This window comes from Oncorhynchus tshawytscha, linkage group LG14, assembly GCF_018296145.1.
Source record: "Oncorhynchus tshawytscha isolate Ot180627B linkage group LG14, Otsh_v2.0, whole genome shotgun sequence".
Taxonomy (NCBI): domain Eukaryota; kingdom Metazoa; phylum Chordata; class Actinopteri; order Salmoniformes; family Salmonidae; genus Oncorhynchus; species Oncorhynchus tshawytscha.
The window spans coordinates 22,434,961-22,459,071 of record NC_056442.1 but is presented as its reverse complement, the minus strand read 5'-3'; the positions used below and the strand labels follow the sequence as shown (position 1 = coordinate 22,459,071).

Sequence of the window (24,111 nt, the reverse complement as noted above, 5' to 3'; positions counted from 1 at the left end):
GTCTCTGCAGACTCCCAGGAATTGTCCATCCTTCCTCTGCCCCCAGGAACACATAGGCTCATTAAAGCAGACTTCCTGTATCCTCAGTACAGCAGAGACAGTATGGGTGACTAGGGGCTGTGACTTTTTTAAAAGCACCTACAGGGTAAAGACTACATGGGGGCTAGGAGGGATATTATGGAAGAGGTGGGACTTGAGAGGTGACGGACATCATATTCATGACTTCAGCAAATAATACCGTATCTTATCCAAGGTTACTTAGTAGTTGACTTTCTTTTAGAATGTGCTGTGACTCATAACACTCAAAAGAACGTAGAAAGTGAAACCACACTAGGAAAAGAGCAAGATCCTTCTGGAGTCCTATACGTCTTGTTTTAGAAATGGATACCTGACAGCGATTCACACATTCATTGCAACGAATGGAGATGGATACACATCGACTTTGTCGACTCTGAACACTTGGATTCTACTTTTCTGTGCATCCAGTTGTAGGGTTGTACGTTCTGATTACCTCCCTGTAGGTGTCAGGGTTACCACTATGAAATAATGATTATCAAAAGGCTATTGGCTAAATACAGTCACTGTGTTTGTTAAATTCATTCACAATGTTCATTCACAAAAGCATTCTATAACAATTACTTCATACAAAATACTGCACAGAGTCACATTACCGCAATGTGTTTTAAATTATATTTCCAGGGAGGGGGGTACTTATTGTCTTGACTTCCCATAAATATATGACCTACATTCCTTGTTTAAAAAAGGAAATGAAACCGTTTGGGATTTCTTTTAATTTCAGTGTGTGTAATCATGATTGCAGTGTACAGTATAAGCACTATGAGAGTTATTGAAACCAGTTTTATTTTTAAACCTGATATGAGGCTCGTTATTATTTTGTTCCCATGCTAGATTAACCAAAACACACACACACACACATTGTGGCTTGCATTACATGAGCCAGGATTCAATACGTGTACCTTTTTATGAGGATAATAGTTGTGTGCACGTCAGTAAATTAGACCAGCTCTGTTGTTCATATGCTCCTCATTAGTCCCAACATCCAAGCCATATGTGCATGCTCATTGGAAAGACATCTTAATATGGAAAACACTTAAATGCAGCTGGTGCGAGACCACTTTACAGTTCAACAATGATCATTTTCTTGGGTTTTCAATTTCAACTGTGATATTTTGATTTAGTATAAGCGTACTTATCTAGCTTGTTTGCATGTGTTGGGTTATTTCCATCCCAACATTTTGTTAGTTGACTACTCTGCAAGCTGCGTTCCAGTAAGGGATATGTAAAAATCATGATCTTATTTTGATGGAATATTGATTGAATGATGAATTACTTTGTACATGAACAAATATGTAGAACTAATGTTTATTCGTTTTGAGGAATATTTTTTTGTAAACTTTTTATCGATCGTGTACTTTTTCCCAATGTTTTAGTAATTCAGTCAGTGCAGAAACATTGCTGCTAAAAGCCTTGTTGTATTTATTTTTACACACTCTTGCAAGCGAACAGAAAAGCTTAGAAGTAGATGTGTTTTATACCTGCATAATTAAAAATCTATATTGTCTGTTAACCTCATGATTTTACCATCCTTTATAATTCAATTAAATTGATAGGAATGTGAAAATGATGGGCTGTCCTGTCAGGTTATTCTTCATATGAATGTGAATAATATTAGGCTATCACAAATTCTGTCAATGTCATGCTCATATCGGGTTGAATCCACAGTGGACTAATTTCATCCTTTGAACAAATGTTTTTCCCCAAACTCCTTGTAATGGGTTACTCGTCAGAATCTAAAGAGGGGACATTTTCTTGTTCTTTCAGAATTAGCTCTGAAATGGCAACTCCAGTTCAAAACTGAAATCAGCTTATTCATTCTGGCACATCCACACTCAAGTGGCCATCTGGAGATATGGAGTGTTATAATGCAATATGAAATTAATCTGGCTTTTTCGATTTCTCATATATACAATTAAAACGGCAATCAATTAGTGTCAGCAGCAATTTGACTGAAAATTAAATCCTGGGCTTTTTCATGGCCATTTGAGCATTTTGTCAAATTTGTTCTCTGAGAGCAACTGGAGTAAATCACGAGGTAAAAGCACTAAATCCAACTCAAGTTTTAGAGCTGGAACAACCTTGGATTGTGGGAACTGACTTTGCTTGGCTGTTAGGTTACATAATATGTCAGGAAATGGATTTACATAGGAATTAGGAATATTAATGCCAAAAGTATTGGTGTCGACCTGACTCTGTTAGTCCACTGGAAAACCAGTAAATCATCAGGATAAAGGCTAACATTAATTTGGCAACAATATCTCGATAGGTGGTAAGAATGTACAGAGTGTATATTAGATTTGAAATGCATGCTTGGATAGTTTTATAGTACGGTAAGCAATTGATGTGTATACGTAAGAGACACTGGGTGTGTGTTTTGGGATGTTTTGGCTCCTGGCAATCCATGATATATGTGTAGTCAGGCCATGATGTGTCTTTGGGGAGAGAATATGCACACATTGGGAATACCCTTCTCTGTTAGTCCACTGGGCATTCTAAAGCTTAACAAAACATGTTCATTTGCTGCCATCCCCATGATGTCACAGCAATGTACTGTAGAGTGCCATCCTCAACCCTCAATACAGTCTCCACTGGTCCACAATGAAATATCTGTCCTTTTGTTGATTTTACCACTGAAAGGTACCTTGTAATTCAGGTCAGAGTATCTGGATTGCTACAGTCTACACAGACACAGTAAAACCATACGTAGCTAAAATGTTCAGTCGCTGGAGCCGGTTTCGAGTCCCTGTCCGAGCTACTCCCGAATTCGCTACATTGATGTCAGAAGTCGGGATGGTGCCTGGGAGGCCATCGCAGAGGCGTGTTCACGTGAGGAACTTGGTATAGAGAAGCTTGGGGACACAGTCTCTCGAAGGAAGGGGGGGTAGTGTAGTATGATTGATCGAGACACAAAAATGAACTCTAAAGGTTAATACAGTCAGTCGTCTCAACTTTTTATCACCACTTTTATCAAGTGTTGGAATTGCGTAACAATCATGCAGTCGCTGTTAATCAAACCAAAATGTAACTTCATTAGAAATAATTGTTAGTGATGCTAAACTAAAGGGTGGATTTGGCTGTGTATCATTCTGAAAGAGCAGCGCAGTATACTGGTTTCCCCTGAACGACCCCAGTCACATGACTTTCCTGTGCGAGCCGAATGCACCCTCTCCCTCCTTCACTCACACGGTCTGGCTCTTAGGTTTGGAGATGGAGGGAAGCGTCAGAGCATGAAATGCACTGCTCCAGCGTTGTCTCTGGAGTTAATGGATACTCAACCCTGCGATTGATACTCTGAGGCAGGCAGGCAAGGAGAGGAAGAGGGCGATAGCAAGATATACACTGAGTGTAGAAAACATTAGGAACACCTTCCTAATATTGAGTTGCACACCCTTTTGGCCTCAGATCAGCCTCAATTCGTCGGTGCATGGACTCTAGAATGTGTTGAAAGTGTTCCACAGGGATGCTGGCCCATTTTGACTCCAATGCTTCCCACAGTTGTGTCAAGTTGTCTGGATGTGCTTTGGGTTGTGGACTATTCTTGTTACACACTGGAAACGGTTGGGTATGAAAAATCCAGCAGAGTTGCAATTCTTAACACAAACAGGCACCTTCTACCATATCCCATTCAAAGGCACTTAAATATTTTGTCTTGCCCATTCACCCTCTGAATGGCACACATACACCATCCATGTCCCAATTGTCTCGAGGCTTAAAAATTCTCATTTAAAAAAAACATTTTTAAATTATGTTTATTATTTTCCAATAGATTACCGGCCAAAAAAAATCCTTCTTTCACCGGTCTCCTCCCCTTCATCTACACTGATTGAAGTGGATTTAATAAGTGACAATAAAGGATCACAGCTTTCAGCTGGCCATTCTATGTCATGGAAAGAGCAGGTGTTCTTAATGTTTTGTACACTTCAGGGCAGTCTAGAGCCCCACCTGTTTAGCAAAAAAACCCAACAACAAATAATTGTTTGCCTGTTATTTTGGCATTAATACGTGTCACAATCAGTTTGCAAACAATGAACATTGAGTTATTAAAGCCGCATACAAACTTGGTCTCTTCTTTGATTTATTGAGGAAAGCAGCTCCAAAATGCCGGTGTTTCAGCCTAGCTCAGTGCTTTCTGTGGTCCTGGGGCAGCCAGCGGAAAATATGTAGTGTAGGGGTTGATAATGTTCTCTACTTGCGCTGTGATTGGCTCAGTATTCTGTCACTCATGGGGACATTGCGTCACCGCAAAATCTATGTGTAGACCTAAACAAATTCAAGCCCCTTGGATGCTGTTATAGAGTTACATTAGAAGTGTCCATCCAAGAAGGCTCAAGGTCAATGGCCACAGGTAAAATTATGTCAAATCACATTATATCTACAGTAGCTTTGATTGGAATGATCATGTCAACATCATACTTTCAAAATCTTAGCTAGCAAGCTAGCAGTCATCACGAATCAAGTCAACAATCTACTGGCAAATCCTTTTCAATTCTTTTCATATGACGAGAAATAATTAAGTTAAATGATAGATTAAACATATCCGTGCTTATCGCCCATTGAACATAAACATTACACAAGTTGGAAATGGAACATTCAACAATGAGTGGTTTGGAAGGAATCAGTGGCTAACTGCAAGCATCGCAAAGCAATTACTAGCCTGCTATTCAGTGCAGTGGGTGTGTGGTCCAAGTCTGGGTTTAAGGGTCTCTTTTCCAAGCTTAAAAGGAAAAACAGTCAACATTGGCCATGCTGTCAATCCAGCATGACTTCTGCCTCGCTCAAAATAACTGGAAACTCAGAACTGGGAAATGTCAGACCTTAGTGAGTTCAAGACAACTGGGAACTCCTACTGGGAAAATACGTTTTGAATGGTCATCCAACTCGGAATTTCAAGTCGGGAACTCGGGCCTCTTTCTAGAGCTCCGAACTGAAGATCACTGACGTCATCATGATTTGACCTTTGTTTTTTCAGAGTTCCCAATTGTCCCTGCCTTTTTTACACCCCCCTTTGTTGCTATAACAGGCTCCACTCTTCTGGGAAGGCTTTCCACTAGATGTTGGAAAATTACTGCTGGGACGTGCTTCTATTATTCCTCCTCCACCAAACTTTATAGTTGGTACTATGCACTGGGGCAGGTTACGTTCTCCTGGCATCCGCCAAACCCAGATTCACCCGTCGGACTGCCAGAAGGTGAAACATTATAAAACACTCTAGAGAACACGTTTCCACTGCTCCAGAGTCCAATAGCGGTAAGCTTTACACCACTCCAGCCGAAGTTTGGCATTGCCCATGGTGATCTTAGGCTTGTGTGCGGCTGCTCGGCCATGGAAACCCATTTCATGGAGCTCCCGACGAACAGTTATTGTGCTGACCTTGCTTCCAGAGGCAGTTTGGAACTCAGTGGTGAATGAGACAGACAACCAGACAGACAACTTTTACACACTACATGCTTCAGCACTCTGCGCTCCAGTTCTGTGAGCTTGTGTGGCCTACCACATTGTGGCTGAGCCGTTGCTGCTCCTAGACATTTCCAATAACAGCACTTACAGTTGATCAGGGCAGCTCTAGCAGGGCAGAAATTTGACCAACTGACTTGTTGGGAAGGTGGCATCCTATGACGGTGCCATGTTGAAGGTCACTAAGCTCTTCAGTATGGCCATTCTACTGACAATGTTTGTCTATTGAGATTGCATGTCTGCATGGTCGATTTTATACACCTGTCAGCAACGGGTATGGCTGAAATAGCCGAATCCACTAATTTGAAAGGGTGTCTACATAATTTTGTGTGTATATACAGTACCAGTTAAAAGTTTGGACACACCTACTCACACCTACTCATTTACTATTTTATACATTGTAGAATAATAGTGAAGCCATCAAAACTATGAAATAACACATATGGAATCTTGTAGTATCAAAAAGTGTTTTATTCTATATTTGAGATTGCTCAAAGTAGCCACCCTTTGCCTTGATGACAGCTTTGCACACTCTTGGCATTCTCTCAATCAGCTTCACCTGGAATGCTTTTCCAACAGCCTTGAAGGAGTTCCCACATATGCTGAGCACTTAAAATGACAAGTATTCAATGACTATGTACAGTGCCTTCATAAAGTATTTACAACCCCTTGATTTGGTTGTGTTACAGCCTGAAATTAAAATCAAATAAATGTATATTTTTTTTGTCACTATCCTACACACAATACCCCATAATGTCATTTAAAAAAAATAATAATAAAAAATGAAAAGTTGAAATGTCTTGAGTCAATACTCATTAAACCCCTTCATTATGGCAAGCCTAAATAAATTCAGGAGTAAAAATTTGCTTAACGAGTGACATAATAAAATGCAATAATAGGGTTTAACATGGTTTTTGAAGGACTACCTCATCCTTGTACCCCACACATACAATTATATAAAAAATAAAAGATATTGAATATACCTTTGAGCATGGTGAAGTTATTAATTACAGTCTGGATGGTGGATCAATACACCCAGTCCCTACAAAGATACAGGTGTTCTTTCGAACTGATTTGCCAGAGAGGAAGGAAACTGCTCATAGATTACACCATGAGGCCAATGGTGACTTTAAAACAGTTACAGAGTTTAATGTTTGTGATAAGAGAAAACTGAGGATGGATCAACAACATTGTAGTTACTCCACAATAGCAGTAGTTTAAAGTACTTAAGTAAAAATAATTGAAAATACTACTTACTACTAATTTAATATTTATATTTTGGACAACAAATGTCACGTGTGCTCCCTCTCCGGCCTCTAGGTCACCAGGCTGCTCGCTTATGGCGCAAACCTGTCACCAGCACTACGTCCATTTGCACATAATGACACTCACCTGGACTCCATCACCTCCTTGATTACCTGCCCTTTATATGTCACTCCATTTGGTTTCTTCCCCAGTCGTCATTGTTTCTTTTCCTGTTCCATGTCGGTGCGCTGTTTGTGTTTCTTGTTTTGTTCATTTTTTAAATTAAATGTATTCACTCCCTGAACTTGCTTCCCGACTCTCTGCGTACATTGTTACAGGTGTACTTTTTACTCCATATATTTTCCCTGACACTCAAAAGTACTCAATGCATTTTGAATGCATAGTTGGACAATAAAATGGTCTAATTCACACACTTATCAAAAGAACATCCCTGGTCATCCCTACAACCAATTATTTAGCCAACTCACTAAACACATGCTTCGTTTGTAAATTATGTCTGAGTGTTGGAGCATGCCCATGGCTATCCATAAATAATTTTAAAAAACAAGAAGATGATGCCGCCTGGTTTGCTTAGTATGAGGACTTTTAAATTATTTATACTTTTACATTTGATACTTAAGTATATAATACTTTTAGACTTTTACTCAAGTAGTATTTTACTGGGTGACTTTCACTTTTACTTGAGTCATTTTCTATTAAGGTATCTTTACTTTTACTCAAGTTTGGCAATTGGCTACTTTTTCTGCCACTCACAATACTAACCTAATTGACAGAGTGAAACGGAGGAAGCTTGTACAGAGTAAAATTATTCTAAAACATGCATCCTGTATGCAACAAAGCACTAAAGTAATACTGCAAAAAAATGTGTCAAAGCAAATACAACGTGTCATTACTGAGTACCACTCTCCATATTTGTATTAATAGTGGTGGCTGCATCATGTTATGGGTAAGCTTGTAATTGTTATGAAGGAGTTTTTCAGGATAAAAAAGAAACAGAATGGAGCTAAGCACAGGCAAAATCCTAGAGGAAAACCTGGTTCAGTCTGCTTTCCACCAAACACTGGGAGATTCATTCACCTTTCAGCAGGACAATAACCTAAAACACAAGGCCAAATCTACACTGGAGTTGTGTACTAAGAAGACTGTGAATGTTCCTGAGTGGAAGAGTTACAGTTTTGACTTAAATCTGCTTGGAAATATATGGCAAGACCTGAAAATGGTTGTCTAGCAAAGATGAACAACCAATTTGACAGAGCTTGAATAATTTTGAAACAAATAAGGATGAGACATAACTTTTTCTCTAAAAATAGCATTCTGTGGTATTTAACTAATTCCCAGAAAGCAGATGAACTCACTTACTCTGTCTCGCAACCATTTCACCTCAATAAAGCACTAAACACGACAATGCAAGGTCTGAAAACATCCTAGAAGGAATTAAAAATGATGATACCGATTTGAATAACCAATATTTGATTAATGAGCTTGTCCTCTAATTATATGGGGCTGTATTTATTTCTTGGGATGCATATGGTTTAATATCCACATGTTTAAAATGTGTAATTGAAAGAGGAAATATAAACAGTTCCTAAGTTGTTACCAGAGTGTGCTCTGCAAATGTGTCACATCTGAAGCCAAGTACATGGGAGGGAGGTGGCTGAGTCGAAATGAAAGACATACAACAGTGGTATTTGTATACCCTGTAGGTCTCGGACACAACCCTTAGGAACTGTAGCAAGTCAATTCAAAGGCTGTCTTGCCCCTTATCGCTCGCCTCAATTCACTTTAGGGTGGATTTTCAGTTTCAGTTGGAACCGAGTGGTTCACAAATGCCTGTTGAATAACGGCAGAAGCCTATATCAGACAGCGTTATCCATGTGTACTCCATCGTATACATACCGTTTTGTATAGGCTATGCCATTGTTTGTGGTGTGTGGAGGATCCATTGCTCTCCTCTTTCAGCACAAGGTCCTGAGTCATTCAACCACACACACCCCTAGTCTATTCCCCTCAGTGAGGCAGGGTAGAGAGGTGTGTGGGAAGTAGAGAAAAGGCAGAGTATGTAGAGGGGGAGGGAAGCTACAGCAGGGTGATAAAGATAGGCTGCAATGGGAAAGAATGCCATGTGTCTGTGGAGGACAGACAGAGAGCGAGGGAGAGTAAGGGGAGGAGGGAGCAGAGGGAGGGGGCAGAGGGAGGGATGGGAATAGGATCTGAGTGGAGAGTGGAAGCAGCGTGGCTGGCCAGGGCTGACTGCTGAATGAAAGGGCCTGTTGCTCTCTACCACCGTTCGTTTTTTTGTCCCACAAAAGAGCACATGTCCAGAGCAAACATAGGAAGGCTCTCCAACAGTCAAGCACCAGGGGGAAGGGACAGAATCACCACTATACACAGACCTTTTGGAATTCTGCATCACTCCATTACTTAGCCCTACAGGTGGCAGTGTGAACTACCATTGCTATGAGCGGGGTAAGTGTAAAGGGAGTTGAGCTGATGTCCCGGTGGCTGTTGGTCCTACTGGTCCTACTCGCACCCCGACATGGGAACACACACCCCCAATGCTTGGATTACAAGCCCCCCTTCCAGCCACGGGAGCCTCTGGTCTTCTGTAAGGAGTATGCCAAGTTTGGTTGCTGTGACCTGGAGAAAGATGACAAGATATCCCAGAACTTCTACAAGATCATGGACTACTTTGACTACTTGGGTTACGTGACCTGTGCGAAATACATACGCACCATCCTCTGTCAGGTAAATTGAAGTCTGTCAGTAGTCAGATGTTAGCTAATGACTCCTTCTCTAAAACAGTCCACAAAATTGCAGGATATTTGTAGAATGGATTACCTTCTTGCATGGTTTTAAAACCTTTTCACTTGATATAAAATTCTAATTCATCACAGGACATGAAAAATGTATACAGATTAAGCTATCACATTTCATGAAACTATATTTAATTCAGATTTGTACACCCCTGCGCTAGTGAAATGTATGTGGACATCATGATAATAACATACCCCAGGCCTTTCCAAATGTGCACGCTGTAGATTGGAACAAATTATAGTTGGAGGTATTATGTAAGACCTTGACTTGACTGTTCGAGCATGAGAAACGACAGCACTGTTAACAATGGTGGATTTAGGGTCCTGAACCACAGTACCACAACATCACTACTGTAAACGGATGACTTTGTTTCTCCTCTCCAATGATGAGAATCACAGCCCATGTGAATGTGTCCTCAGCTTTGTTTGGTTTTGGATCCAGTGGAAGTCACAGGAGGTCGGTGGCACCTTAGCTGGGGAGGACGGGATCGTGGGAATGGCTGGAATTAGTGGAATGGTATCAAATACATGGTTTCCATGTGTTTGATGCCATTCCATGTACTCCGTTCCAGCCATTATTATGAGCCGTCCTCCCCTCAGCAGCCTCCATTGGTGGAAGTGAGCTGTTGTGCTTGGCTCTCAGCTCTCCTATCAGCCATGCTGAGATACAGACAGTGTGGTCATTGGCTGGAGACCCAATGCCTATGGCCACTTAGCCAGGGTAAACTCTGCTCAATGATGCCCTTTGTCCGAACAGTTATCATAGATACAGGGGGCTGCTTGTGATCTGTCAAGAGGTCCACTGACCACCAGCGAAACATTGATTTCCTGTCTGGCCACTGAACAGGATAGACAGTATCATATTTTCACTTGAGGGAGGGAGGGAGGGAGGGCATGAGGGAGATGCAGGTGTGGAGTTGAATCCAGCTGAAGTAGTTGAAGGAACTACAACTTCTACTTGTGGTGGGATTAAGGCTGAATATTGGGATACAAAACAATTAGTAACATTGACGTCAACCATTCAACTCAATATAGCCTATCCTATACCTCCTTCCCAACGTTGGAAGCTGAGAAGTCTCACATTTACCGTGATCGTGGCAACGTGGAACTCTGAAGGTTTGTCCCATACGATGTGGCACATGTGCACTCTCTCATTACCGCCCACCTCTTTTGGAAGGAGGGCCTTTTTATAGTGTTCTTTTAGTGTATTTATGTTGACTTTTGGTGACTTATGGAGGAAAGGAAACCAACACACACAGTTTTAACCCTACCAGCTCACCCTGCACTGTGTAGTTAACCTTCTTTACAATCACAGTGTTTGTGGGTGTGCTAGTCTCGGGTTGTTTCCACGCTAAACTGTACAAATTCTAATGCCACATCTGGTTGTCATCTCTGTGAACAAAAGGCACGTGGATTTAAATTTGACGGATTGCTGTTGTCAGAACTCCCTATCCCATCCAACGCCGGCCTAAATTACAGTATTTCCAAAGGATTTAAACAGAACGTTATAGTTCTGCATTATCAGGGCTGCCTACAGTAGAGGCCAGAGGAGTCAACACCCATTTGATGAAACGAGATGAAACAGGGCAAAGAACAATGACCAGGGTGCAGTTCTTCAAAAATTATCTATCTGGATTAGGATTACATGCATAGAAATAGAATGGCTAGAACTGTCAAATCATTGACTTGAATGTGGACTCCAGTTCTGCTCATTCTATTTTATATGCATAGATTTTTTTTATATGCATTTAACATTTTTTAAAAACTTGGCCCTGTTGATTTTGGGCTGAATTACACAATAAATTATATGGTTAAGGGTAGCGCTGGTATGTTTATTACAGAGAGTCATAGAAGGGTAATTGCCACCTAGAGGTTTGTGTCTCCAGTGCCTTGCAAAAGTATTCATCCCCGTTGGCGTTTTTCCTATATTGTTGCATTATAATCTGTAATTTAAATGTATTTTTATTTGGATTTTATGTAATGGACATACACAAAATAGTCCAAATTGGTGAAGTGAAATTTTAAAAATTACTTAAAATACAGAAAAGTGGTGGTGCATATGTATCACCCCCTTTGCTATGAAGCCCCTAAATAAGATCTGGTGCAACCAATTACCTTCAGAAGTCACATAATTAAATAAAGTCCACCTGTGTGCAATCTAAGTGTCACATGATCTGTCACATGATCTCAGTATATATACACCTGTTCTGAAAGACCCCAGAGTCTGCAACACCACCATGAAGCTCGCCAAACAGGTCAGGGACAAAGTTATGGAGAAGTACAAATGAGAGTTGGGTTATAAAAAAATATCTGAAGCTTTGAATATCCCACAGAGCACCATTAAATCCATTATTCAAAAATGGAAAGAATATGGTACCACAACAAACCTGCCATGAGAGGGCTGCCCACCAAAACTTACGAACCAAGCAAGGAGGGCATTAATCAGAGAGGCAATAAAGCCCAGACCTCACTCCAATTGAGACTCTGTGGTATGACTTAAAGATTGCTGTGTACCAGCTAGATGTGCCAAGCTTATAGAGACATACCCCAAGAGACTTGCAGCTATAGTTGAGGCAAAAGGTGGCTCTACAAAGTTTTGACTTTTGGGGTGGTGAATAGTTATGCATGCTCAAATTTTCATTTTTTTGTCTTATTTATTGCTTGTTTCACAAGAAAAAATATTTTGCATCTTCAAAGTGGTAGGTATTTTGTGTGAATCAAATGATACAACCCCCCCCCCCCAAAAAAAAATCTATTTTAATTCCAGGTTGTAAGGCAAAAAAATAGGAAAATTGCCAAGGGGGGGGTGAATAAATTCGCAAGCCACTGTATGTTTGGCGTAGTTCAATAGCATCTTAGATTCAGACTCAGAGATTCCCTTTTTCACCTTGGATTGAAATTGAACCAAATAAGCATGGCTTGATATCAATCCTGCTTTGCTTAGCTTCACTGAACACTGGGCTCTTTTGATACAATTTCTCTGGATAGTTCCAAAACGTGTACAAAGGAAATGGGACTCACCATGGCCGGGTTTGTTTGTAAAGACATGAAAGGGATTGCACCCTGCTGGGAGATAGCTGGGAAACTATTTCAGATCTGCAGAAACAAATGAACCCCTCAACAAGAGCCAAATCTAGATATTTTAAGATCTAACAGAAATGATGTAAGTAAAAAAAAATAAACATTTACCACAAGGTGCTATGATGTGATGTGATATATCATACATTTTGTATATAATCAAGGCATTTCATGCATGCTTTTATGTTCTTTTTAGTGGCTATATGCCCACATTTGTCAGCTCTTACCTACTAGTTTTTACTGTACCCCCAACTCAAACACACAGTGTGGCTGTGCATAACACATACCACCTCCAGATTGCCCCCTTTTGTTTACGGCACTGCCTGACATCATGTGACTGCATAATCCACCTAACAATTTATGGTCAGCTACAGATTTCAGCCCAGAGTTGGCCAGTGCTGTTGATTTTAAAAGCTTTGATATTGAGTTTTTGAGCAGTGGTTTGATGGTACCTTTGAGAGAGCATATCCCAGATTTAAATATAAAGAAGTAAATAAATACTCAGCAGAACTCCAGAACACATTATGCCCACTTTGCCTTAGACTTGGAATCATATGATATATCATTCATCAGAGTCTTTGTAACAGAACTGTCTTTTTCAGTACCAGTCTTTAAGGTGGTTTATATGTTTTGCATAATTGTCCCAACGGTTTACCAGTGTCAAAATGAGTGTAATTTTGTGTCTTTGACTTAATAAGGGATTGGACGTTCCAAGATGCATTTAAAAAGGCCTTATTTATTTCTAGAATAGTTATTACTAGCTGATCTGGTTAGTACTGGGATGAAAAGAGGACATGCTGAATTACAAATGTTTTCAAGCTTAGGGAGAGTACATCATGAAAACAGCTGCACAGTATCACGAACAGACATGGCATAGTATTAACCTGTGGACTATACTTTTGAAGATTATATACGACATTACACAAATCAAGTGGCTATATACTACAGCTTAAGTGGTAGCTCATTATGAAAGTTATCAGCCGATAAGGTAGGTCTACTGATCATGAAGTTTTGCTCAAAAGCGTGTGTCGTCCAATCCCCAAAAGCTCTGCCACTTTTCAAACAAGGTTTCCTTATCCTTGCAGGAGTGCTCTCCCTACTCTGCCCACCTGTATGATGCTGAGGATGCCAACACGCCCATGAGGGAGCTGCCAGGCCTGTGCGGAGACTACTGCTCTGAGTTCTGGCACCAGTGCCGCTACACCATTAGCCTGCTCACCGATAACAACGCCACGGTGGGCATAGAGGAGGACCGCAATAAATTCTGTAACTTCCTGGAACTCAAAGACAGGGAGTACTGCTACCCTAACGTGCTCTCCGACGACAAGCTCAATGCCAACCTGGGAGATGTTCGGGCGGACCCCGAGGGCTGTCTGCAGCTGTGTCTGCAGGAGGTGGCCAACGGCCTGAGGAACCCGGTGGCAATGGTCCATGCCGATGACGGGACCCACCGCTTCTTTGTGGCCGAGCAGCTGGGCTACGTGTGGGCGTACCTGGCCAACGGCTCCCGTATTGACCGGCCCTTCCTCAACCTAACTAAGGCAGTGCTCACCTCGCCCTGGGCGGGGGATGAGAGAGGCTTCCTCTGCATGGCCCTCCACCCGCGCTTCACGGTGGTGCGGAAGGCCTATGTCTACTACTCTGTGTCTGTGAAGAAGGAGGAGAGGATCCGCATTAGTGAGTTTACACTGTCCGCTGATGATATGAACCAACTAGACCACTCCTCAGAGAGGTAAGAGAAGTATCACCAAATGGCATGGACTGAATCAGAACCTGTGGTGTCATCGGCTCACATGAATGCATTTGACATTTTGAAACAAATCTGAACGAACCAGCAGATTTGAAATAGAGATCTGCAACTACACTCATCCTATCAGATTTCTAATTTAGTGATGTTTAGTCATGAGTGGTTGTCTTTGTAGAACTATTTTGGAAGTGGTGGAACCTGCCTCGAACCACAACGGGGGCCAACTTCTCTTCGGGCACGATGGCTACCTCTATATCTTCATCGGTGATGGCGGAAGAGCAGGGGACCCCTTTGGCAAGTTTGGGAACTCCCAGAATAAGTGAGTCACTGTGCTCTATACATTTCAAACACATTCAGGGGAAACAAATTAGTGGATGACATTTAGTAATTTAGTGTATTTCTAGCCTTCACCCCATGTTGATGTTTTTGGAAGGTCAGAATGATATGTTTGCTTCAGAGACATACATTTGTCAAGTGTTGAAGATACAGTTATCATTCAACTAAGGATACCTAAACAGTAGTGTTGGAGTATTAGAGATAGTAGTGGATGGAAACGCTTAATGTGATGTGCTGGCTCTTTAAAGTATACTTATTTACAGACAAGAAATTACGGGAAAAAGAAAGGTTCAAAACATTCAACCTATAGCGTGACATATTTTTTTATGCCAGGAGAGTTCTAAAGCTACAGTAAAGGGACCATAGGGCACAGTTAGTATTTTAGTGTGTTTGTAAACTGTAGTACTCAACTCTCACACTATGTGACCTTCTCATATGATACTACAGTGATACATGATTCTATAATTAGGGCTAGGCGTCCCGCTAGCGGGACAACTTCCAGTGAAACTGGAGGACGGCGCAATTCAAATAAGTAATCATAAAAATTATGGATACTAAACATTTAGGTACATACAAGTGTCTTATATCGGTTTACGTCTTGAATTCTTGTTAATCTAACTGCACTGTCCGATTTACAGTAGCTATTACAGCGAAAGCATGCCATGCGATTGTTTGAGGATGGCGCCCCACATCAAAACATTCTTCCACAGGCACAGGTTTCATAAATTCACAAATAGCGATGAAATATTCACTTACTTTTTGAAAATCTTCCTCTGATTTCCTCTGTCATCCAAAGGGTCCCAGCTATAAGATGTAGTGTCGTTTTGTTAGATTAAATCCTTCTTTATATCCCAAAAAGTCAGTTTAGTTGGCGCCATCGATTTGAGTAATCCACTCGTTCAACCTGCAGAGAAAGGAATCCGAAAATCTACCCCTGAACTTTTTTTCAACAAGTCAAAATACATTTCTATTTACTCCTAGGATACTCTAAAATGTATTCAAACTATAATATATCTTATGGAAAGAAGTATGTTCAATAGGAAATCAATTTTAGCAGGTGTGTCTTGTCTTCATGGCGCGCCCAAACACAAATTTCCAGGATTGTGTCCCTGTACTAAAACTGATATTTCTTATTGGTTTTGGAAGTTACAAGCCTGAAACCTTGAACATAGACTGCTGACATCCTGTGGAAGCAATAGGAATTGCATAATGGGAGCTAGAATTCAGTATGCCCTTATACTTTCCATTGTAAGAGCATGGTCTCTCAAAAAAAAGGATTCCTGGTTGGTTTTTCTTTGGATTTTCTCCTACCGTATCTATTGTGTTATATTCTCCTACATTATTTTAACATTTCTACAAACTTCAAAGTGTTTTCTTTCCAATGGTACCAATTATATGCATATCCTGGCTTCAGGGCCTGAGCAACAGGCAGTTTACTTTGGACACGTCATTCAGACAGGAAGTGGAGAAAAAAGGGGCCTAGCCCAAAGAAGTTTTTTAAAGAATGGAAAATCCTGTTGCCATGGTAAATGTCTAGTAATTATTATATTTATGGTTGACTAATACACATCATAGATTAACTTTATGTCTGAGTTGTCACAAGTTTAATATTACAGAATATTAATTGACTCCAGAGGGTAGAAGAATATTTTACTAGAAACTTTGACTAGACATTTCTCTAGGCCTTGAGGGAGTGACACATTTATGGATTTAAGCTCAACATTTTCCAATTAAATTTATACAGGACCTTCAGCAATGCCACTCAGCAGCTATTCATGAAAGTGCGAATTTATGACTGTACTTGTCAGTGGTGGCAAAATTGGGAGAGAATCGCCATGTATGACCTCAACCCCCAAGCATTTGACATGACAAACATTCAGCTCAACGTTATGTGTACATTTATGCAGACAGAGACGGTACAGTTGTTCACAATATTAGCCTTGTAGGTTTAGCTTTCTCCTGACAGAGGCAGGGGTTGGCAGTGCCCAGAGTGTCGCAGGGCCATTCAGAAATGACTCAAAGCCTCTATAGTTATAACACAATGGCAGAATTGTACACACAGTGATATTATGAAAAAAACATCACTGAGCTTTGGACAGTCTGTGTCTTAGAATGCATTTTTATTTTGAACCATGGGCAAGGACAGGGCATAACATTGCCAGTCAGGTTCTAAGGGAGTGCCACCCCCACAGAGTATTGGTCAATGGCCAGTGTCTGGACCTGCAGTGCCAGGCCAAAAGTAATACTTATGGGGAATGTTGTCAGACGATGTCTGGCCTTTTCGTACCATGTGATAATCACTACAGTCTTGTGTAGTTGAGCTTTAAAAGGGAAGTTTACCTCTCCTTTTAAAGACCTGAGTTGAGGTAAAATATCTGCTGCTCTGTTCAGAATATTACAACGTAGATGTAAATGTGGTGCAGAGGCGGCTGGTGAGAGGAGCTATAGGAGGACGGGCTCATTGTAATGGCTGGAATGGAATAAATGGAACAGTATCAAACAAATCACAAAAATCCAGCCATAACAATGAGCTCATCCTCCTATCTTCAACAGCAGCAAGACGTACAGTAAGAGCAGGTGCTCTAAATCAAAACTGGTGATGTGTTATTCTCAGAAGAGGGTTATGTCTAGTTTATAGTTGGGTAGCTCTAGTGTATAGCAGAATGCATGCATGCGGAAATAAGGGGATCTTTACATCACAGCTTTACCACGGGGGGCGGTACTTACGGTAAAGGCATTCTATTGAGTTCCATTAGGTGGAAACATCCCTTTCAGTTCATCGCAGGAGAAGAAAGATGAGCAGAGGGTTTCTTGACAGCCAATGAATAGGAGGCCAGGGATATGAGGGTTGTGGAACCTGCCAAGGCTAATATTTACACAAGACGCGACGCTGTGGGCCGCATAATAGTATGTGTGTATGAGAGAGAGACAGAGAGAGAGAGAGAGAGAGACATTGTTACAACACTGTATATATACATAATATGATATTTGTAATATCTTTATTATTTTGGAACTTCTGTGAGTGCAATGTTTTCTGTTCATTTTGATTGTTTATTTCCCTTTTGTATATTATTTACTTCACTTGCTTTGGCAATGTTAACATATGTTTCCCATGCCAATAAAGCCCCTTGAATTGAATTTGAATTGAATTGAGAGAGAAATTCCACTATTTATTTGGACAGTGAAGCTAAAATGATTAATTTGGCTCTATACTCCAGAATTTTGGATTTGAGATTAAATGTTTTATATGAGGTGACAGTACAGAATGTCAACTTTTATTTGAGGGTATTTTCATACATATCTGTTTTTTCATTTAGAAATGCAAGCAATTTATGCACTTTATGTATTTAGTCATAAGTATTTGGATACATCCACTTATAGTGTTAAATATAGTCAAAAGTTTAAAATTAGGTCCCATTTTCCTAGCACACAATGACTACATCAAACTTGTCTACTCTACAACCTCATTGGATGCATTTGCAGGAAAAGTGGTGCGTGCATATGTATTCAACCCCTTTACTATGAAGCCCATAAATAAGACCCGGTGCAACCAATTACCTTCACAAGTCACATAATTAGTTAAATAAAGTCCACCTGTGTGCACTCTAAGTGTCACATGATCTGTCACATGATCTCATTATGGATACACCTGTTCTGAAAGGCCCCAGAGTCTGCAACACAAGTAAGAAAGGAGCACCACCAAGCGAGCAGCACCATGAAGACCAATGAGCTCTCCAAACACGTCAGGTACAAAGTTTGGGTTGAAGTACAGATCAGGGTTGGGTTATAAAAAAATATTAGAGACTTTGAACATCCCACGGAGCACCATGAAATCCATTATTAAAAAATGGAAAGAATATGGCACCACAGCAAACCTTTTAGCTCACCAGAACTCACGGATCAGTCAAGGAGGGCATTAATCAGAGAGGCAACAAAGAGACCAAGATAACCCTGAGGAGTTGCAAAGCTCCACGGCGGAGATTGGAGTGTCTGTCCATAGGACCACTTTAAGCCATACACTCCACAGAGCTGGGCTTTATGAAAGAGTGTCCAGACAAATGCCATTGCTTAAAGACAAAAATAAGCAAACACGTTGGTGTTCGCCAAAAGGCATTTGGGAGACTCCCCAAACACATGGAAGAAGGTATTCTGGTCAGATGATACTAAAATGTAGCTTTTTGGCCATCAAGGAAAACGCTATGTCTAGAGCAAACCCAACACCTCTCATCACCCCGTGAACCTCATCCCCACAGTGAAGCATGGTGGTGGCAGCATCCTGCTGTGGGTATGTTTTTCATCTGCAGGGACTGGGAAATTGGTCAGAATTGAAGGACTGATGGATGGCACTAATTACAGGGAAATTCTTGAGGGAAACCTGTTTCAGTCTTCAAGAGTTTTGAGACTGTGACGGAGGTTCATCTTCCAGCGGGACAATGAACCTAAGCATACTTCTAAAGCAACACTCGAGTGGTTTGAGGAGAAACATTTAAATGTCTTGCAATGGCCTAGTCAAAGCCCAGACCTCATTCCAATTGAGAATCCGTGGTATGACTTATAGATTGCTGTACACCAGCGGAATGTTGTGTAAATCAAATGATACAAACCCCTCAAAAAATATATTTTAATTCCAGGTTGTAAGGCAACAAAATAGGAAAAATGACAAGGGGTGCGAATACTTTTGCAAGCCACTGTATCATACTAGAGTGTCTCAGATTTACAAAATGGTCTGAGACCAGGTTGGATACACAAACACAAATGAAAAACAATGACAGAAGCACACACAACAATGACAGAAGCACACACTAAAACACTCATACATTTTCCTATGAATAAACTCCACCCCATGTGTGCGTAGGTCCACTCTGTTGGGCAAGGTGCTGCGTCTCGATGTGGACAACAACGATGACATGGACCCCTACAGTATCCCGTCGGACAATCCTTTCCTGGGGGAGAAGGACTCGCTGCCTGAGATCTATGCCTACGGGGTGCGTAACATGTGGCGCTGCTCCATCGACCGGGGCGACCCCATCACCGGGCAGGGCCGTGGCCGACTGTTCTGCGGGGACGTGGGGCAGAACAAGTTTGAAGAGGTGGACCTCATCGTTAAGGGTGGCAACTACGGCTGGAGAGCCAAGGAGGGCTTCTCCTGCTATGACAACAGGCTGTGTCGCAACTCCTCTCTTGGTAAGTAGGCTACTCCTCCTACAGGCTTGGTAGAAGTGGCAGGCTGATTCTCTATCAAGCATCAGCTCATTTTAAGTTCAGATATCTATTAAATCCCTTAAGCGGTGAAAACATTCTTGCGGCGTGTTTCCAAAGTGAGATGTGTTGTTGTATTACATTTTTTTCTCCTCAGATGACATTCTACCTATTTTCGCTTACCCCCACAAACTGGGGAAGTCGGTCACTGGAGGCTACATATACCGAGGCTGCCAGATGCCTAATCTCAATGGCCTCTACATATTCGGGGATTTTATGAGTGGGTGTGTGTTTATACAACATAACCTACATTTATCCAATGTTATACCTATTAATATGCTGAAAATGTTCCATAGATTGTCATGCCTCGAAAAGAAGTTGATAGACAAATGTTCTTAACATTGAAAGATAATTTCCAAATGTTTCAAATGCATAAAAACAATAGCATTACAATAGTTTTTTTGCCCTAAAACTCACTTGACACATGCACAATCTGAGTGACTACTTGTCTGCCTAGGCGCCTAATGTCACTGAAGGAGAACCAAAGCACTGGGAAGTGGGAGTACAAGGAGATCTGTATGGGAAAAGGCCAGACGTGCCGATTCCCCAAACTCATCAACAGCTATTACAAATACATAATCTCCTTTGCTGAAGATGAGGCAGGTAACCTTGACAACTAGCTTTGCATGTTTTTGTGTCTCTTTGTGTTTTGTACGTACTGATCCGTACATGAAAAGGCCATTAGGGGATGCATGCTGCTTGTGAATTCACTCACCCAAGGCAACCATGACAAATTGCTTCTCTGAGTTATTTCATGATGAGCGTCTGCTGCTTTTGAACAGCAATAAAGAAATAAAACACCCAGTTCAAACCCAGTGGTGCACCACTTAGTGCATGCTCTTTAACTCCAGATAAGTTTCAAAAAGCAATCTTGTTCAGAATTCCTGACTTCAAAGCTGATTAGAGTGGGAAGAGGTTCAAAAGAAACGGTCTGTCTTCATTTCACTTTGAAAGTGTTGCATATCTTTGTGCTGGGTCTTAGATCCTTTTCCCCTCTTGTTTCTAGGGGAGCTGTACTTCCTGGCAACGGGAGCTCCCAGTGCGTCTGCCAGAGCGGGGGTGATCTATAAGATAGTAGATCCATCCAGGTATTAAACTAGGGTCCCAATGTCCCAACAGCCAGGGGGCTCTGGGAATTAATCTTGAATTAATGAAAGATTCCCAAAACAGACATACCTTTGCCAGATATACTAATGTCTATTGTCCATCCAATTATTGATGTGGTCTTCAATCCCCCTGTGTTTGTTTAGTACATATCTTACTTTAACTATGTAATCACAAATGTAATCGCTCTGTGTTACACTAAGGGAATATCTGCTAAATAATTTACCCTGAAATGCAATTTACTGAATATAATGCACTTATCTATGATATAATTGTTTTTTTTCATGTGGTTATGATAACGTATGATTAAAATCACACAATACTGTATTATTAGGAGATAGAGTTGTCATGAGCAGCTTTGGAATCAATGGATTTCTCTCACCATCTAGGAGAGCACCTCCAGGCAAGTGCAGCTTCAAGCCCACTCCTGTCAAGATTAAGGGCAAGCTGATTCACTTCCACCCGACGGAGGGTAAGTGACACCACAAACAAACACGAGTTGCTCTGTGTTTGCGGGCTATCATGAGTCATAGTGCAACACATCTCGGTCAGTTGGAGTGCTCTAAAGGGCTGTTTCTCTCGCTTGACTTCCTCTCTACAGAGTTTGTCATTGACAAGAAGCCGATGACCACCGCTGTGCCCACTACTACGGCTAGAACAACAGCTACTACCACTCTCCGTACTCCTCCAACCACCATGCATTCTACGACGACAAGACCTACCTACAGACCGCCAACTGCAACCCTGAAAGCTACCGCTAAACCTGCAACGACGCGGGCTACAGTGAAACTTTCAACGATGAGGGCTACTATTAAACCTGCAACGACGCGGGCTACAGTTAAACCTTCAACAATGAGGGCTACTATTAAACCTCTGACGACGCGGGTTACAGTCAAACCTTCAACGATGAGGGCTACTATTAAACCTCTGACGACGCGGGTTACAGTTAAACCTTCAACGATGAGGGCTACTATTAAACCTCTGACGACGCGGGTTACAGTTAAACCTTCAACGATGAGGGCTACTATTAAACCTACTGTTAAACCTGCAGCAACACCTTCCAACCCCACCTCAATGCAGCAGAGGCCTACTGGTACCGCTACACCTGCCCTGACCACCTCATGGAGGCAGGTAGTGACGGCCAGGCCAGGTCATGCCACCACTCTTTCCCGGCAGAGAATGTCGTTGTCCTACACCAGGCCCACTGTTACCCCGAAGCCCCGACCACGGTTGACAACTGGAGCCAGAAGGCCCTCTCCACCAACAGCACAACCACACGACACGGTCAGAGCCCCACCACTAGGGGATACGACCAACCGGCCCCAGACCACACCAAGGCCCATGTACTGTACAGCTTCAACAAAGCCCACCACCCAGAGGCCTAACTTCACCCTCTTAAAGGTCCAGGACAAGCTCCTGAAAGGCCAGAGTGACAAAATAGACCGTTCCACAAGGAACCGGTTCAACAAGAAGGACCGGGGCTCCCAACCTGGGAAGCAGCGGCGCCGGAAGCACCGGGCTGGGTCTGTGAGGCTGATCAGTGCAGAGCAGCTATCAGACCGTGGGCGGGTGGAGATTTACATACGGGGGGAGTGGGGTACAGTGTGTGATGACTTGTTTAGTAGTAAAGCGGCCACGGTGGTGTGCCAGCAACTAGGATTCCCTGTAGCCCTGCGTGTGGCTAAACGGGCGGAGTTGGGGGGTGGCAGTGGCAGTATCCTGCTAGATGATGTGGAGTGTGAAGGCACAGAGAGGACGTTACTGGACTGCAAACGGGCAATGGTGGGCAAGCACAACTGTGCACACGATGAGGATGTGGGGGTGGTGTGTGGCTACCACCACGACGAGGATAAATAATGAGCCAAAAGACGTCTAACTGGGGGATCATTGCTACTCTCCTGTGCATGCACAGAATCTTCCTCTATGTACTGTACTTCAGGGCACAAACTGTGGTCAGACACATCTCACCCTTCTACTCCCCCACACATACTCACACACACTGCGAATTCAAGATGATTAACAACAATTGTTGATTGTAGACTAGACATCCTGATACTTTACTCCAGAGGCAGAATCCCTTTCCTTCCTTGCCTCTCTTCCAGAAAAGTGTATCACTTTACAATACTGTCCTCTGCTGGAAGAAATGGCATATATTTTGTTGAAATTATAATTTTTTACATTGTATGAATTGATAATTACATATATATATGTTTTTTTTTTCATAAAACAAAATTCTACATGTGAAGAAGTGATGTCAAAATTATAATAATGATCATGAAAAGGAAAATGCTGGACATTGTGTGCTTTATTATTGTAAAATTTGACTGATTATATACAGTATGTAAACTGTTTAAGGCCATTGAGACGAATAAACAGAGATTTCAATTGAATTCTTGCTCCTCATTTCTACTATTTCGAAGCAAGCACTACTATTTCGAAACAATGCTGTGCCCAATGCTGCCCCTCATCTCTGATTCTCTGCTGGGTGGGCTATATCAAGTGCGCCTATAGGCTAGTGTGGTCTCAACCAAATTATCCATAGCCTATAAACTATAGGCTACGAAATGCATGCCTGGAGAAGCACAGAGCAAAGTTATATTTCTAAGATGGCTGCTGGGATTGTGAAAAATAAAACTGGGCTGCAATACACACTGCAATGGATATTCCAACACTGAGCCCAATGTCTGCTCTTCTCTTGCTGATCAAAAAGTTGTTGCGTTTTGCCTAACCAATGGCTGTCCTGTGTATGCATATAGTGGCAGTCCAGGAGAGTCAAAGGCTTTCAAAAAAATTAGGCCTAGTCCATCTTGCGCATGGACAAGCCTATAGCCTATGTTCTGTTCAGTTTGAGAAAGAGAGCAAGAAGATGAGGAGGACCTGAGGTCAACTTTGATAGCTTGCTACTACTATAATTGATTTCATTAAAAGCAATATGTTTCTTGCCCATGTCAGCTTATTTATCAGAGTTATTGACCT

General features: G+C 41.7%; 1 protein-coding gene and 1 long non-coding RNA gene across 5 annotated transcripts in view; both read left to right on the top strand.

Annotated features, from left to right (window-relative positions):
• LOC112266768 overlaps positions 1 to 1,645 on the top strand; it is a 50,111-nt gene extending 48,466 nt beyond the window's left edge. For all 4 annotated transcript variants that reach the window (XR_006078799.1, XR_002955992.2, XR_002955991.2 and 1 more), the window contains one exon: positions 11 to 1,645. This is a non-coding gene — a long non-coding RNA (uncharacterized LOC112266768). The remainder of the gene's footprint in view (positions 1 to 10) is intronic.
• Positions 1,646 to 9,020: 7,375 nt separating this feature from the next.
• On the top strand, positions 9,021 to 23,525 carry LOC112266767 (HHIP-like protein 1). Its single transcript, XM_024444548.2, has 9 exons — positions 9,021 to 9,543; positions 13,775 to 14,421; positions 14,612 to 14,755; positions 19,628 to 19,956; positions 20,129 to 20,255; positions 20,489 to 20,634; positions 21,038 to 21,119; positions 21,525 to 21,607; positions 21,737 to 23,525. The coding sequence occupies exons 1-9, from the start codon at positions 9,256 to 9,258 to the stop codon at positions 22,990 to 22,992; spliced, it is 3,102 nt and encodes a 1,033-aa protein (XP_024300316.1). The 5' UTR covers positions 9,021 to 9,255; the 3' UTR covers positions 22,993 to 23,525.
• The last annotated feature ends 586 nt before the right edge of the window (positions 23,526 to 24,111 follow it).

Excerpts from the sequence above, each read along its gene's own strand:
- LOC112266767 (XM_024444548.2), top strand. The coding sequence starts at position 9,256 with ATGAGCGGGGTAAGTGTAAAGGGAGTTGAGCTGATGTCCCGGTGGCTG. Across the intron at positions 20,635-21,037 it reads CTTTGCTGAAGATGAGGCAG|GGGAGCTGTACTTCCTGGCA; the intron begins GTAACCTTGACA and ends TCTTGTTTCTAG. Across the intron at positions 21,120-21,524 it reads AAGATAGTAGATCCATCCAG|GAGAGCACCTCCAGGCAAGT; the intron begins GTATTAAACTAG and ends CTCACCATCTAG.